The 16,531-nt window shown below is 46.5% G+C and overlaps 3 protein-coding genes across 3 annotated transcripts; all 3 read right to left on the bottom strand.

Moving 5' to 3' along the window:
• Positions 1-3,130: 3,130 nt before the first annotated feature.
• LOC133890734 (uncharacterized) lies at positions 3,131-4,324 on the bottom strand. Its single transcript, XM_062331250.1, has one exon. It carries the CDS (start codon positions 3,658-3,660, stop codon positions 3,337-3,339), a length of 324 nt encoding a protein of 107 aa, XP_062187234.1. The 5' UTR covers positions 3,661-4,324; the 3' UTR covers positions 3,131-3,336.
• A 1,084-nt stretch (positions 4,325-5,408) lies between these two features.
• LOC133890733 (protein DETOXIFICATION 40-like) lies at positions 5,409-8,737 on the bottom strand. The gene is made up of 7 exons (XM_062331249.1): positions 8,235-8,737; positions 7,427-8,058; positions 7,293-7,349; positions 6,479-6,717; positions 6,218-6,336; positions 5,935-6,021; positions 5,409-5,705 (listed from the first exon to the last, which is right to left on the bottom strand). Exons 1-7 carry the CDS (start codon positions 8,526-8,528, stop codon positions 5,634-5,636), a joined length of 1,500 nt encoding a protein of 499 aa, XP_062187233.1. The 5' UTR covers positions 8,529-8,737; the 3' UTR covers positions 5,409-5,633.
• A 2,051-nt stretch (positions 8,738-10,788) lies between these two features.
• LOC133890732 (protein DETOXIFICATION 40-like) lies at positions 10,789-13,916 on the bottom strand. Its single transcript, XM_062331248.1, has 7 exons — positions 13,560-13,916; positions 12,154-12,785; positions 11,999-12,055; positions 11,681-11,919; positions 11,436-11,554; positions 11,198-11,287; positions 10,789-11,037 (listed from the first exon to the last, which is right to left on the bottom strand). Exons 1-7 carry the CDS (start codon positions 13,872-13,874, stop codon positions 10,972-10,974), a joined length of 1,518 nt encoding a protein of 505 aa, XP_062187232.1. The 5' UTR covers positions 13,875-13,916; the 3' UTR covers positions 10,789-10,971.
• Positions 13,917-16,531: the final 2,615 nt, after the last annotated feature.

Here is a 16,531-nt window from a genome sequence, read left to right as displayed (position 1 = left end):
GCTATTGCCATCATTAATATTCCCAACTCATAAATGCATTGATTAGTTAATCATGTTTAACCCTTAACCCTTCAATCCCTTTTGTGCGAAGCTAAGCATGACTACCCATCATATCCTCTACTATCAACATGGCGACAAGGAATTATATGGAACAGGGTATATACATACATAGGATTCAGGATTAACAGCATGCATGTTTGAAAAGAATGCATTTTAAACAAACTAGGATCAAAATGTTCAAGGGCACTTGCCTCTCTCAACTTGCTACTCAGACTCTTCAAAAACTTAGTCCTGAAGGTACTCGAACTGCTCTTCGTCTGCTTTCGACACGTACCGGAAAAGCAAACAACAAAACCAACTAAGAACAGTACACCACACAGTAACTAACATCTATGAAAAAGGTACTACAAGATAGTACACGTTGCTACGAACGTGAGAGCGCGAAAATCGTCTAAATCGGAGCTAGAACGAGAAAGTTATGCTAGAAACAAGTTTTAGGGTTATTCTGAAAAAGAAAAGGACCTAATTTGAATTAAACAGAAAGAACAGGGGCCTTTTTGCAAAAATAGAGGGACCTAATTGTAATTATGAGAAAGATCAGGGACTAAACTGCAAAAAGACAGGGGCTTTTAACTAATTTCAGAAGAGTTCAGGGCTTTATTGCAAAAGTACCAATTTCTGGAATTCTTGGAATTATTTTTGTATTGAAAAAGGCTGATTTTGCTGACTGGGCTGTTGCGGTTGACGTGGCATGATGACTGGGATGACACGTCGGCATGGTTGCTGAGGTGGCAGGCTGACGGGGCGCTGACTGGGTTTAAGTGGTGCCACGTGGCGGCTCGGGATGGGGTGGCCGAAGGGGTATCGGGATCTAATCTGGGCCGTCCAGAATAGATCTAACGGCTACCGGCGTGGGGGGGGGGGGCTTTGGCCGACCGGCGCTAGAGGAGAACGGTGGCGGACCGTTCGGCGCGGCGGTGCTACTTGCCGGAGAGGCGGCGGACCTCGTCGCCGGCTACAGGGGGCGACGGCGAGCGGCGGCAGAGAGAGAAGGGAGCACGGGGATTCCGTTTTAGTCACATACCGACGACGGCGCGGCTCGGGTGTCATGCGGCGGCGAGGTAGACGTCGGCGAGCCTCGGGCGATGTCAGGGAGGGAGTTCCGGCGGCCAAAACTCGATGAAGAAAGCTGCAGCGGACGCGGTAGACGATGAAGATGCTCAAGCGCGGCTCGGCTACGGCAAACGGGCATCGGAACAGCGGCGGCGAAGCTCGGGGTGGCTCGGCTATGGCGGCGGCGGGGCTAGAACTTGCGCACGCTTTAGATGGAAATAAACCGAGGGTGCTCGGGTGTTTATATAGGCGGGTATGCGGCTGCGGATAAGCCCGAGTCAGTTGGGATTCGGACGAGGAAGGTTCGGCGAATCGGCGTCGGTTTTGATCCGATATCGAGCGGAGTCCGGCGCAAGCGGGAGAAAGAAGAAGGCATTGTTCGGGTGAAAACGGAAAACGGCCAGGCGCCGCTGGCGAAAAATGCCCCGGCGTTGCTGGGCCGCGGCCTTCGGCCGGCCCAAGCGGGGAGACAGAGGAAGAAGCAGGCCGGCCCGGGCGGGGAGGAAGGAAAAAGGCCGAGAAAGAAGGTTTCGGCCCAGAGAGAGTGAGAAAGGTTTTCCTTTAAAAACATTTTCCAATTTCCCTTTTTTTTTCTTCATTTGATTTTCTTTTTAATTCCAAATAACGCACTCGGGGTTTTTCAAAAGGGACTTTTCACACAATCAAACCCTAATGCATCTATTCCAACATGAATGCGACAAACAATTCATAAATTAATTATTTGCTTTATAAATTAATGTTTTTCTTTCTAGGGTTTTTAAGAGCTAGCACAACACTTCTAACAAAAAATTCTTTACTATTAAGAAAAAGTTAAAAATTAGTGTGTTACGATTGTCAGCTGTCATTGCCAAAGAGCCGCATGAGTTAGACCCCAAATCTACTTTTTTTTTTGCACATGACTTCTTTTGCTGCTAGTTTTGTTTATCTAACTTCCAGAGGTGCAAGAGCAAGAACACACAAAATTCAGAAAATACTCATGATTTACCTTTGAACATATGGTACAGATTTATCAGTGAGTAACTAGCCGAAGATTCGGAATTGCACACATAAAATAGCAAGCAAGTTAGTAGTTTCCATTGATCATGTCTGTCTTGCTCCAAATCAGCACAGATCAAGCAAGCTAATATATTGCCAGATCATGTCTGTCCTGCTCCAAATACTGCAGAGTGCACACACATAAACTGCAGATCCAGAAAAAAAACTAGCAGGGGAGAAGAGATCTCTTGACTTCCGCACTAATATATTGCCAGATTCCAGAAAACAGGAGATACCAATGTAAATCTGAACAAGAACTTAGCACTGCATTGCTTCTTCGGTTAAGCATTGTATATGATTCCACTGTTAGAATATAAGGCATTTTTAGATTTAATTTAATCTATAAATAATTTATGAGCGTAAACTGATAAACTAACATGTTCATATTATCAGAGTATTATCTAGACGCGTGTATGAAAGTACTACATATGTCTAGATATATTATACTCGAAATTAGGAATTGTAGGAAATAAAGTACGAGCAACATAGTTTTTATGTACTGGTCCTGCGCTGTGGAGTTTGCTGAAGATACTGTTTGCACTGTGTTGATGGCATGATCGATCCTGTGATGACGTGTCGAATTTATTGACGATGATAGCGGACAGCGCCCAAGCGACTAGGAAGACGAGTCGTGGTGAAGAAGTTGAGCAGTCGCATAGAGCGTTTCAAAAAAAACTTATTCACCCTCTCCCGATGCAAGATCTCAAGAGCAAGATTTTCGAAGACCTCCTTTCCCATTCGTCGGTATACGCCAACGCCAGAGTAGAGTAGACTACAACGACAACGTAATAGAAAGAGATAAAAACCTTAACTCTTATATAGACTCTTGTAATAAGAGCATTCCTAATTTTAGGCACATCTCAATTAACAGTCTATATTGTATGTGTACCTAATGAGTTAAGAATATTTGCATATATATTAGAAGAAAAATCTCATATCTATCTTCATTAACAATATGATACTAATAAAACATAAGTCTCAATATAGACCACATATCTACAATATAGATCTTTAAAATTTATTAAAAATTATTTCATGAATAGACTCTAATAATTCTAACATCTATCACCTAATTAATCAGGCACATCCAGAGCTTCCCTCAGCAAAGCTCAGATGTTATTATCCATTGCTTTGATCCACACAAGCATACATCCAAAAACCAAAACAAAAACAGCAGAAGAAATTCTCTCAGAAAGCACGAGAAGGAGACCCTGCAGGCTCCCCTGACCCGTGTCCTCCGTGCACGATGAGCCTCCTCAGGTTCCTGAGATGCCTCTGCACGATCCGGCAGGCACGCACCCTGACGCTCCGGACGGCGAGCCTGATCTTCTTCAGCCGGACGCCGATCCTCGCCTTCACCCTCGCTAGAGCCGGCGGCCTCGACCTCACCGCCGTCGACTGCTCCAGCACCTTGTGGATCAGGAACTGCGCCTTGAGCCGCCGCGCCTCCTCGGCGTCCACCTTGTCCACCTTCGCGTACGCGGACGGCGTCGCCGCCCTCAGCAGCAACATCTTGTGATGGTGCGGTAGTGGCGGCAGCGACGACGAGGAGGAGGAGGATTGGTGCTGTGGTATTGCTATGAGCTACTTGCAGCTGTCTGGCCTGGGAAATGCGCGCCTGTTATATATCCAGGAGATGGGCACTGTGTAGGCCTCGTGCAGGCTGTCTCTAGCTTATATTTTTGTGGAATTATTGATGAGATCTTGAGAGTGTTAGTTGGACAGGCCGTGCCAATGTTTATAATTATTGTTTATTTCCTGCATCTCCAGGTTTTTTTCTCTCTTGAAAGATCGTGCATTTTCGATCTCACGACAGAGCCAGAATGATGGATGGCATGGTCACTGATCACATCATCTCTGGAGCAAACTGTAGTCACATCTTGCCTTTTTCTTTCTCTTTGGAGGGAAGAATAGCACTTCAAATTCATCGGCTCAAAATTCCAGATTGTATCCATGAAGGACAAATTATGGGCTCTGAATGTGGTTTCCAGTACTAGGAGAATTTTGTGCTCCCATCTGAGCGGAACTGTTGATTGTCTCGCCATTTCTGATTTCTCCCTCCAAAGAGAAGCAGTGTACTGCCATTGATGGGTTCCAAATTTCCACTAGCTTTTAAACATCAGGTCCGGACCTATGAGGTACCACTGTACCGGTGTGACCGTAACAGTTATGTGCTTCCATGTTCACAAGGATGGTGCTTGGTTTGGTTTGAGATTCAAGTTAGCAGTAGCCAATTTTAAGCTTCATCTCCGGATTGGCTGAACTCCTGGACCAGAGAGCCACTCCACTGAATGCCACTTTCTTTTTCATCTCCACATCAGAAACTCAACCGACCGAAGAGGTCCTTTCCAAACTCAAAGATTCCTCTTGTCTAATCAAAACATGTCAAGGCTACGCTTTGATGCAAGTCAACTAGTGAGACGGGCATAAACAATGATGATCGTCGCATCCGGACCTAGGCAGGCCTGCACTAGATGTCTCACTTCGCGCCTGAAAATTATTGGCTCTGCATCACCCAAAGGCCAAAAGGTCAGCTTCTGACTCTCCCCATCGCCTGAGATCACCGAAGAGCACCAGCACCGGCATTATTTTGTTTACTAAATTCAAGCAGGTCCAAATGTTGGCGAACCGGTAAAACATTTCCTTTTATGGTCATCCTACATTTTTTTTTAGCTGTTTTATGCGTTGTTCGTCGTCGATGCTTCGCCTCTCGTGCTAGCTTTCGGGATGAGAAGGTCCAATAGCACCTAACAGTTACTGGTAGGATCAATCTACAATCTCTTCCAGTTTGTCACTCCTGTTATGCTGTTGTGGACATGCAGTTGCCAGCTTAACGTTGCTCACCTGAACCCTGCCGTCTCAGGCCTGAATATTTTTTTGGCATTTCGGCTTCCGAAAAGCGCATTGGAGCAGCCAGCCCTTGCAGAAAAGAAATTCCAGCAAGCCATTTGTCCAGGTGTTGAGAGTTGAAACAACTCTTGTTTTCTATTGACGAATCTGTGTTGAATCGATCTGGGTTCGTGGCTTCTCATGAATCACAGGCTGAGAGGCAAGGAAAGTCCTAGTGTCTGTCCACTTATCTCTTCGTCTGTTGCCTCCTGCAGCCTGCTGAATTTCTAATTCTAACCAGGTCAATGCTAGGGTTCATGGACAACACAAGTTTAGTAACTGAAGTCGCTTCATTCTAGTATAGTATTCACTAAGGCCACTTGCCATATTTCTGGTTCATAATTGTACTGAGTATTAGCAAGGCATTGCAATTTGTGGCCTCAAATTAGTATCATTAGGTGAGGAGAATTAGTTTTTTAATTCTGAAACAGCATGATCTCATACGAAACTGACCGAACTACACATTAGTACGTTACTGAATTGAGTGGTCTATAATTGCAGTTTAGCAGTGGGAGATGAGATGGCACTGAAGAATATTGGAGATTGGATCTACTTGCAGCAGCATATTGACTCTTCTTCATCCATTCCTGACATCATCACTCCTTGTTAGCCAGAAGAGGCTGCCTTGTGTCGTCCCACTTATCTAATCTTTTCCTCGCTTCCTCGACCTACATTTCAGATGAAAAAAAACAACACAAAAGTACTATTTTGTTATGCAAAATTCAGAGAAGACTAATTGAACAGCCTAAAATGGCCACACAAGCATGAATTGGATGGAATAATTGCCCTAAAATAGCTCATAACTTAGATGCGACTCGGTATGTGAGATAGATTTGAGAATCATCTGACAGAGAGATGACGACGCGGGGTTACCGATGATCATCAAAGGTGGCTTACCTCCTTGTTCCAATCAGTCCTGAACGTGATCCAGATCAGAATAAGTGTTTGAATCAGGGTGCCCCCAATCATGCCTCCCCACAATCCCTGCAATGCATGATCCGGGGTTTTCACACTTGCAGCAGATGGTTTACGGACAAGTACTCATAAGTCATAACCGTTTCTCAGTTGATTCTATTGCAAACAACTAACAAGTTAACTGAATATATATGGACGGTGATTTTGCAATCTCCGATGAACCGAAAACAAATATAAAATGTGATAGCATGAGAATCAACCGTACCTTGATGCCATAGTCAAACTTAAATCCAAGAAGAACACCGATTGGTAGGCCGATGAAGTAGTAGCATCCAATGTTGATGTATGCTACCATTGCTTGCCACCCACAGCCAACAGCCACGCCTTCGTCAGTCCAGCCAAAAAATTTCAGTACCAGTGGGAAGAACAAAACATCACTATACAATTTTCTTTCAGTGCCAACACATCATTCAGAAATCACAGAGAATCAATAACCAGATGAACCAAACTTACTGAAAAGCCTCACCTGATAACACGGGCTGGATCCCGCAGAGCACAATGGTCCCAACGAGCAGGGGGCACAGATCGGCGACGGCGCGCGAGACGATCTCGCCTCCGGTGAAGATGTAGCTGAGCTTGTCCCTGAGCAGGAAAGTGACGAGACTGGCTATGGCCGAGACGAACGCCGACAGGGCGGTGACCATCCACGCGGAGAACGCGGCAGACCTGGGGTTGCCGGCGCCCAATTCATTCCCTACTCTCACGCTGCAAACTTCTTCAGATGAGAATTCAGATAAACAAGATCGTGAACTGTAGAAGATCATGGCTTTCCAAAAAAAAAAAAACTGTAGAAGATCACTTTACTATTTCTTGAAGTGAATTCAGGTTAACATGTTCTTGAAGCGCCAACCCAACCAAGATTGCGCAAAACCTGCCACTCCACAAGCGGTGATCGAACAACAACGTCATGCATGTGCCTTTGATTAAGGGGTGTTTGGGTCCAGCTACTTCATTTCATTTTCAGCGGGTTCTTGCCGGTTAGGACATGGAAGATGGGACTCAAGCCTAAACGCATAGTGTGATCACACAGCTCGCGCATGTGAGTTTGGCAGCAATGGAGGAAACTGTACTGAAGGCCTTCAGAGACATGTGTCCCTACAATACGGTGAGGTGCCGTGCAATCTAGTGTTTCATCTTCGGTGTGTTTCCTGTCGGTCAGGACATGGAGCATGGGACTCGCTGAAATAGATAGCTCGATCCATACTGTGCTACAAGTTCTTGAGAAAAATATGTCCCGAAGACCTGAACAGTACAGCGAGAGAGATGCAGAGTGAACCAACCTGGCAGCGGCATTGAAGCCCACGGAGATCATGAACACCCATGACTGGATCGAAGTGCTGCAACCAAAACGATGAGCGCATAAAGTCCATGGAGATTGAACGGAGAAGAAGAGGAGGAGGAAGCGGGTGCCCACCACACCGTCAGCGAGTCAAGCGCGACCTGTGGGTCCGGCAGCATGCCGGCGAGGAGGATGAGCACCTGGAAGTACCACACCTCGAGCGCCAGCATCACCGCCGACGCCACGGACAGCCCGGCGAACCCGGGCAGGTCGGCGAAGGCGGCCCAAGTGAACCCGGTCCACGTGTGCCTGCACCTTGGGCTCCACACGATGTACGCGAACTGGCCCGCCACCAGCACCCACCACGTCAGGCTCAGCGTGAGCGAGGCCCCGAGCAGGCCGAGGCCCAGCCTGTACACGGCGACCCAGCTCAGCGCCACGTGGAGCGCGAGGCTGGCCGCCAGGATGTAGGCGCTCGGCGCCACGATGCTCTGCGCCTGCAGGAACTTCTGGATGGGGAAGTTGGCCGCGTACGCGAAGATCTGCGGGATGAGGCCGTAGGCGAACTCGGCGGCGGCGGCGGCGATCTCCGGCGACTGGCCGAGGAGGAGGAGGATGGGCTCCGAGAAGGCGTACATGACGGCGAGCGGCACGCCGGTGGCCGTGAGCAGCACCGTCGAGCGCTGCAGGTACACGCCCAGCATCTCGTACTTCTCCGCGCCGTAGGCTTGCCCGCACAGCGTCTCCACCGCGCTCCCCATCCCCAGCTGCGCATGCATGCACGTCAGCTCGTACGGCCTCAGCTTGGCTAAGCTAGCTAGGTACGTGTCCGTGTACAGGTGAGTGTACGCACGTACGGGTGCGTACGTACACTGTAATACTGCAATTATATATACGCACATTTATACGGTGATGCAGTACAATGCAAGTGCGTACTACGTACCATGAGGCCGTAGGCGAAGACCTGGATGCCGTTGTTGCCGAGGGAGGCGGCGGCGAGCTGGACGTTGCCGAGCTGGCCGCAGAAGATCTGCGTGGCCGACGACATCACGATGATGAGCATGTACACCACCACGGCCGGCGCGGCCAGTGGCGCGAGAAGCCGCAGCTCCAGCGCCGCCGCCGCCGCCATGCGCCTCAGCCACGGCTCCTCCGAGCCGGCGCCGGCGCCGGAGAGCAACGCCTCCAGCCGGCCGTCGGCCGCGCCGGCGCTGGCGTGGTCACCAGCCCGACCCATCGATTGAGCGAGTGATTGAGTCACTGTCAGTCCGTGATAGGATTGCAAGATATTTTGGTGCTATCTGGTGAATTGTGACGTGGTAGCAGACCTCGATCGGTGTATTACATGTTAGGTGAGGACAAACCGTGGCAGGTGACAAGTGACCATCATCATGCTAGTACAAAAGTTGTCCATGTCTCTTCCCTTGTTTTCGCATCTCCACAGCTTTTATCTATCTAATACTGTTCTAAACGTGATTACAAATGCAAGAGGTTCTCTAGAGCTCGTAGGATTTCAGGGAAACAATTCTCTTGGGAGGGGGGGGGGGGGGTGTTGAGAAAAAAGTTAAAATATATTTTAATTTATATGTAATGAGTGATCGATAAAGTTATCGAGTTATTTTATCGAGTTTTGGATTGCTTGAACTTGTTTTGAGCATTTTGATTATGTATTAACTGGAGTTAGAGTTAGATAAATGTGTTTGCTTGTCTCATGGTGTGTAAATGATATATGTAACTTGGCGGTCGACGGTGTGTGATCGGGGCTAGTGGGTGCTTGGTGCCAGACGATCAAGGAGGCCGAGTGGAGTAAAGTGTGATTCTAGCTGTACACGTGGAGATCAAGCAAAATATGAAAAGTAAAGTATGAAATGAAGGATGAAAACGTGGTGTTGACAAAGTCAAAGGAAATGGATGCCAGTGCAAGTGACAAGGTGACCCAAGGGATCGGGAGCGGGAGATACTTATCAGCAGTTAAGATCACAAGACGGAGTATACGTGTCGACATCAGAGCGCTTACTTAAGATGTAAGTAAGTCATGCTTTGAGAAGCGTACAAAGAGTTTCATGAATGGGCTTTAAAACTATGGGAGGATTGAAGGAGTATGTGGCACCATCTCGAAACTTGCATCGAGGCAAAGCTAATTCGTGAAGGCGTCTCAGCTGATTTCTGACAAAGGGGGAAAAAGATGAGGACCTCACCGTATAGTTCGGTGATATGCATTGGGTAACATAGGAGCACTTCCAGTAGAGAAGAATGCAAGTGCAGAAGATTGAAGATAAACCCATAGGATGTTTCGTTGCTTGGTTTGTGCACACCAAATTATAGCACCAGAGCATTTCTTGTAAATGCGACTTCAACTGTTAAAGAATGAAGAACAATCCATTAAAAGGTCCGGTGCTCTGAAGATGAATGCACTAAAATATTTTATACAGAGAGGCTGCAAATGCTCGGGTGGCTAAAGATAACTCACCGAAAGGTCCGGTGATGGATTTGAAGGCACGTCGGAGTGTCCGGTGTTCACAGAGACTTTGAGTGGAGTTCCAACAGCTATTTTCTATGGTTGTACTCACCGGATGATCCGATGTTAGTACTACTGTTCTCATCGGATCATCTAGTGTTAACAGTTTTTTTTTGAGCTATTGAGAAAATAGCTAATTGGCGAGTTTGAAACTATAAATATCATTCCACTCAATCATTTGAAAGTGTGACATGCTGCTAGAGTCTAGAGAAAACTCATATACCCTTGAGAAGATATCTAAGCCACCAAAATGCTTAAAGTGATTATCCAAGGTGATTAAGCACAAGATTAGATAGTGTTTAGTGCTTATAGGTCTAGAGTGAGTTGTAGCTAGGTGTTGTAGCTTAAAGAATGAATCAAGGAGTGATCCTAACTTGTACCGAGTGGTACATCGGTACCTTGGAGTCTTGGTGACTCGCCAGCATCTTAAACCTTGGTGGCTCAAGCTTGTTGACCTTCTGATTTGGTGTGAAGCGATGGCAAGACATGTGTATGGAGACGTGAAGATCCTTGCTTTGATGGCTCAAGCTCCGAAATGATCAATTTGTAAGTGATCGGAAGAGAGACTAGTAGTGAGATTTTGACTTGGTGGCTTGGTAGCTCATCCGGTTTGAAGCCTTGACTTAGTGGCTTGGTTGCTCAAGAGTTGTGACCGGGTGCCGACCGGGAGCATATTCTTTATGAAGCTTCAACGTGAAATACGAGTGACATTCATGCTATTAATACCACAAGATAAAAATCTTTTATACCGAGTTTATTTCTCTACTCTATTTACGTTTTCGCATTTACATACTTGCAATTTACCTTACTAGAGTAAGTTACAATCCTCTTAAGCGGTAGAGTAGATAAATTTAAAACATATTTAGATATAAATTGAGATAGATTTATCTTGTGAAATTTTTAGATTCAATTTAATTTAGATTTCTAAGTGCCATAATTCATTCTCTTTTAGAACATCACCTTTCTTTAAAAAAAAACATAGAGATTCGTTTCTTTTATTAATTGGACGTACTGCTCGTTCAAAATATGCAAAGCATAACATGGGGCAATCGCCATGCATAATACGCATGCTCTAAAATCCAAATGACGTCCCCGCCTCTGATCTGATCATCAAAAAGTCCATCACTGCGTGCGAGCGTTGCGTCGTGATCTAGCTAGGTCTTCAATCCTCTAGGAGAGGCTGTTTCTTGTCCTCCCACTCGTCCAACCTCGCCTTGGCTTTCTCCACCTGCAGCTCAGAATGCAGCAGATTAAACATTTCAGTTCGGGCTATATCGGTCGGAGTGACTCGATCTGAATCTGACACCTAATCTAGCTTCACGAGATGGTGTCAATGGCGATCGATATGCCATGTATTATGTATAGATAGCATCGAGTCAGTCGATCACCTCCTTGTTCCAGTCGGTTCTGAAGGTGACCCACAGCAAGATGAGCGTCTGCATTAGGGTTCCCCCAATCACCATGCCGCTCCAAACGCCCTGCAATTTACAATTCCATCGCGTATCACATGATCACGTGATGAGGCTAGCCAGGATTGTTTCAACCAAATAACGTCGCGATCTACTGAACTCTAGATTCACAAATCGATCACAGGATTTCCTGTCGTCGTCTGGCTGGCTACTTTACCTTGGCGCCGTAGTCGAGGTAGAAGCCGAGGAAGACGCCGAGCGGCACGCCGACGACGTAGTAGCAGCCGACGTTCACGTACGCTACGAACGCCTGCCACCCGCAACCCACCGCCACGCCTTCGATCATCGCGAAACAATATGCATGCATCAGTTCAATTTGCGGCCATGTCAACGTGTCATGTACGTGCAGTGCGTGCAGGTTGATCAGAGAGAGAACAGTAGTTGTACGTGAAAAGAACTCACCGGAGAGGACGGGCTGGACGCCGTTGAGGACGAGCGTGACGGCGAGGAGCGGGCAGAGGTCGGACACCGCCCGCGCCACGGCCTCGCCGCCGGTGAAGAAGTAGCTTAGCTGGTCGCGGAGGCAGAGCACGACGCCGGCGCACACCACCGCCACGGCGAGCGAGAGCGAGGTCACCACCACCACCGAGAACGCCGCCGCCCTCGGGTTGCCCGCGCCCAGCTCGTTCCCCACCCGCACGCTGCACGGATACAGTTGAGCCAGCTTCACTTCAAAACGATCGCACGGAAACAACTCAAACAGGTCAGAGCGGAGCGCACCTCGCCGCGGCGTTGAACCCGACCGAGATCATGAACACCCATCCGTTCACTGTCATGCTGCCAAAAGAAACCCAAAAGAAAGTCAGCAAAATTGTGGCCCAAACTAAACTAAGCAAGATTCAATGCCCAGCGAAAGAAGCAATCCAGTTCTTGACCATATGGAGAGGGAGTCGAGGGAGAGCTCGGGGTTCTTGAGCAGGCCGGCGATGAGCACCAAGATCTGGAAGTACCACGTCTCCAGGCACAGCATCACGGCGGACGCCGCCGACAGCCTGAAGAACCCGCAGAGGCCGGTGAAGGCCTGCGTGGTGAACCCGGTCCACGTCTCCCTGCACCGCGGGCTCGTCACTATGTACGCGAACTGCGCCGCCACGATGACCCACCAGCTCAGGCTCAGCACCAGCGACGCGCCCAGGAGGCCCAGGCCCAGCCGGTATACCGCAAGCCAGGTCAGCAGCAGGTGGAGCACCAGCGTGGCGGCCGAGATGTAGGCGCTCGGCGCCACGATGCTCTGCGCCTGCAGGAACTTCTGGATCGGGAAGTTGGCGGCGTACGCGAAGATCTGCGGGATCAGGCCGAACACGAACACCGCGGCCGCCTTGGCGATGCGCTCGGACTCGCCGAGGAGGATGAGGACGCGCTCCGAGAAGGCGTAGAGCACGGCGAGGGGCACGCCGGTGGCCGCCAGGAGCACGACGGAGCGCTGCAGGTACACGCCGAGCATGCTGTGCTTGTGCGCGCCGTAGGCTTGCCCGCACAGCGTCTCCACCGCGCTGCCCATCCCGAGCTGCAAGATTCGTGCATGTTACGTCGAGATCGGTGAACGATGACCGTGAGGAAATAATCAAATAATGAATCGAAGTTTGCAGAAAAGAGCAAGCGATTAATTTCGAATGTTTTATGATCTTTTTGCAATTTATTCCGCGTATGTTCAGTGAGTAACTTGCATATATTGGTTTAGCAGCGTGCTGAATTATTAGATGGTGTTTGTGCGCCAAAAAAAGGATTAGATGGTGTTCAATTTGTTACTGCGAGCGGTACATTTTGCACATGGACAGACACGCCTGCAGAGCAGCAGCAATAGCTCGAATCAATGATCAACCATCCCTTACCCAACAACCCTCGCATGGAGATCTCTGCCTGTGGAATGACCAATTTACCCCGGCCCACACTCCAATAGTGCCAAAGTAACTACTATCATAGATACCTAGGTATTGTCGTATTGAGATTTTTGTTACAAGAATGACGTAAGAGAGTCATCGTCAACATTACTTGCATATCAACATGCTCTTATTAATTTTCATAGGAGAAAAGTTCGTTTAAATCCCTACTCATCGTCGAAGTATATATTGAAATCAACTCAGACCTGCAAATTAAAACCATTTACTTTAACACCTTTATTCCTTAAAGGGTTGAAGTGAATGTTTTTATAGTTCGATGAGGATGTTGGATAGTACTTTGACTACTAATTTTAGCATAAATTATATGTAAAATACAATTTTTTTTACCTCGATCTTAACCGCAGCGCACGAGATTAATGCCCGTGAGGGCACGTACGTACCATGAGGCCGTAGGCGAAGACCTGGATGCCGGTGTTGCCGAGCGACGCGGCGGCGAGCTCGAGGTTGCCGAGCTGGCCGCAGAAGATCTGCGTGGACATGGACATGACGTAGTTGATCATGTACACGGACACCGCCGGCAGCGCCACCCGCAGCAGCAGCGGCAGCTCCACCCTAGCCCCCTCCCACGCCCGCCGCGCCCATGGCGCCGCCGCGTCGCTCAGGATCGCCTCCAGCTCCCGGCTGCCGCCCCCGTGCGACGACGGCGCCGGCTCCTTCTTCGCGGCAGGCTGCAGCAGCGGGGTCGTCGAGTCCATGGCGCGCGACTAGCTAGCAACGGCTGCCGTGGAGACTGGGAGAGGCCACTGTTTGGCCGGGCTTATATAGGTCGTCGGACTACGGCGTGCGAGGTGCAGTCGATCGAGGGAACTGCCACTCTGGCTGCATGTGGGACAGGGTTGTCAGTGTGATGACGACGCGATGAGCCAGCTCTACTCAAAATATCACATATTTAGCGTTACCCTTTCAATAATAATCGACACTAAAGATGTATTAGTATCTGTTATTAAATTTTTATGCATGAACAATGACTGAGAGCACAGAACCAGTACTGATAGATACTGATAATCACTGATAGTGATGGTATCGGTGTCGATTCTAGATACAAACCGGTACTAATATTCAGTATCAGTACCGATTCTAACTACGAACTGATATTGAAGATTGCTACTGTTATAGCTCATCTTAAAAAATTCATAACTTTTTCACGCGAAGTTTGATGGAGAAAAACTTTATATGAAAATTATAGCTCTCGATGAGGTCTATAATTTTGTAGTTGAAAACTTTTTAATTTAAGATCATTTAAATACCCAAATAATTATAATATAGTTGCAGCAATGGTTGATGATAGCTCATATTAAAAAATTCATAACTTTTTCACATAAAGTCGAATGTGGAAAAACTTTATATGAAAATTGTAGAAGTCGACGAGATGTACAACTTTTTAGTTGATAATTTTTTCATTTTAGATCATTTAGATATCCAAATAGCCATTCAAACGTTCAGTCAGAAGATATCAAAAGGATTTATTGTGCTACTATGCTCACGAACGAACGATAGCTGAGATGGTTAAACGAGTCATACGTGTGCACATGCTATGAGGTCTTGAGTTTGAGTCTTGGTTAACATATGCGAGTGAATATCGCATGACTTGCGAATGTTGAGTGTGTTCGGGTGGGCACCATCTGGTCGGGTGTCCTTGGTCGCGTAAAAAAAAATTTAAAAGTTTTTTTCAGCGCCGGTTGGTAGCTTCAACCGGTACTGATAGTGATTTTCAGTACCGGTTCTATATCTGTCACTGACTATCAGTGTCAAGTAATCAGTATCGGTTTAAAACTTACACTACTGATAATAATTTTAAATCGATACTGATGATGATTTTTACAATAGTGTTGGTAATATACCTAACTGAGCATCACATGACATGTCTGTATAGGGGTAGTCTAAACAAAATACCTAATTAATTATTGCTCAGCAGTACTCTCCATCCATGTATGTAAACCGTATTTAAGATTATTTTTTTTTCAAAAATAGATTTTCAATTTCTATTACTATATATTTTCAAGTGCTAATATAACTTTTGTAAACTAAGCGTATATATAATTTAACTAATTGTTAGTTAAATTCTACAAATTTTAACTTTTTAAAATAAAATACACTTTATTTATATAGATGGACGGAGGGGGTCGCAACTGGAGTTAAAATGCAGAGATTATGTCATTATGTGTACTGGTATGGTGAAATCAATATTTCAACATGATCGAGTAGAGGGGATGGACTTGCATTGGAGTCTCATCTTATGCTGCCCATTTTTACCATCCGGATGCCCATTTGTACGTCTCCAACAACCACGGAAGCATGCGTCAATGGCATGACCAAGAGCAAGCATTGCATAGACGTATGCAGAATCAGGGAAAGGCAAGTCATGAAGGATCACATATATAGATCGAAGAGCACGTATAAAATTGGATGTAAATAGTACATCAAAGATTGTACGTCCCATGTGTGTGTGGGGCCCTCTCGCTAGCTACTAGCATTGGAAAGAAGAGTTTGTCGGCTTAGGTCGACGTAGAATATGTATGAATGTCTTGAGAATTTTAGGGCTGGTAATCGCTCCAAAATGTCTCGGGAACAACATAGACCATCTTTATTTTAAAAGAAAGAAGTTTACATATAACAAAAATCTAATACAGTCGTTATGTTAACAGAAAGAAGTTTATATATAACAAAAGTCGAGAATGCCTGGTTTGAGCTCAGGAGATAAGAGATGATGCCAAATTTGTGCATGCAGGCCATGCACACCATTTTTTTAAAAGCCATCATCCAGTTAAAGCATTCAAGTGAAGATGGAACCTGAAGACCATACCCCGCTGGACCGAGGAAACATTGTCGGACGTAAAACACAGAATTTACGAATTAGAAATTGAGGACAAATACTGAAAATTAACTTAGATTTATAAAAGTTTAAACGAATCATCGTCCAAACCATCTAGCATATGTGACTTGAGTGAGTAGTAAATTTCATCGACATAGGTGGCAGCATGTGTACAGTTAGAACGAGTGATCAGGGAGTTCTTTATCTATTTTAAATGATATTCTAGACTTTGGATCCAAGCTCATCCATCATAGTCTTGCTTCAGATCTTTTTACTCCTGTTCAACATTGTTTTACTATACTTTTTCTTTTTACCTTTCGGTTCTAGACTTCGGATCGAATCCTCTTCACCATAGTCCTCGCTTCGGATCTTTTTACTCTTGTTCAACATTGTTTTACTATACTTTTTTTTTACCTTTTGGTTTTGGATTGGCTGTATATCCTTATCATGCAAAGATTAAAATGAATTCTTATACGGTTATATCTTTTTATGTAACAATTATAGTCAATAAAGCTTAGACATGCTGGGCAAGTCTCGGGT

This window comes from Phragmites australis, chromosome 14 (genome assembly GCF_958298935.1).
Source record: "Phragmites australis chromosome 14, lpPhrAust1.1, whole genome shotgun sequence".
Taxonomy (NCBI): domain Eukaryota; kingdom Viridiplantae; phylum Streptophyta; class Magnoliopsida; order Poales; family Poaceae; genus Phragmites; species Phragmites australis.
This window is presented reverse-complemented; position numbering and strand designations above follow the sequence as displayed.

Bases quoted from the DNA above. Each gene is read 5' to 3' on its own strand.
- LOC133890734 (XM_062331250.1), bottom strand. From the start codon at position 3,660: ATGTTGCTGCTGAGGGCGGCGACGCCGTCCGCGTACGCGAAGGTGGAC.
- LOC133890732 (XM_062331248.1), bottom strand. From the start codon at position 13,874: ATGGACTCGACGACCCCGCTGCTGCAGCCTGCCGCGAAGAAGGAGCCG. The intron at 12,786-13,559 runs GTACGTACGTGC...CGAATCTTGCAG, and splicing joins TCTTCGCCTACGGCCTCATG to CTCGGGATGGGCAGCGCGGT. The intron at 11,288-11,435 runs GTAAAGTAGCCA...TGTAAATTGCAG, and splicing joins ACCTCGACTACGGCGCCAAG to GGCGTTTGGAGCGGCATGGT.
- LOC133890733 (XM_062331249.1), bottom strand. From the start codon at position 8,528: ATGGGTCGGGCTGGTGACCACGCCAGCGCCGGCGCGGCCGACGGCCGG. The intron at 6,718-7,292 runs GTTGGTTCACTC...AGAAGTTTGCAG, and splicing joins GGCTTCAATGCCGCTGCCAG to CGTGAGAGTAGGGAATGAAT. The intron at 6,022-6,217 runs GTACGGTTGATT...CATGCATTGCAG, and splicing joins AGTTTGACTATGGCATCAAG to GGATTGTGGGGAGGCATGAT.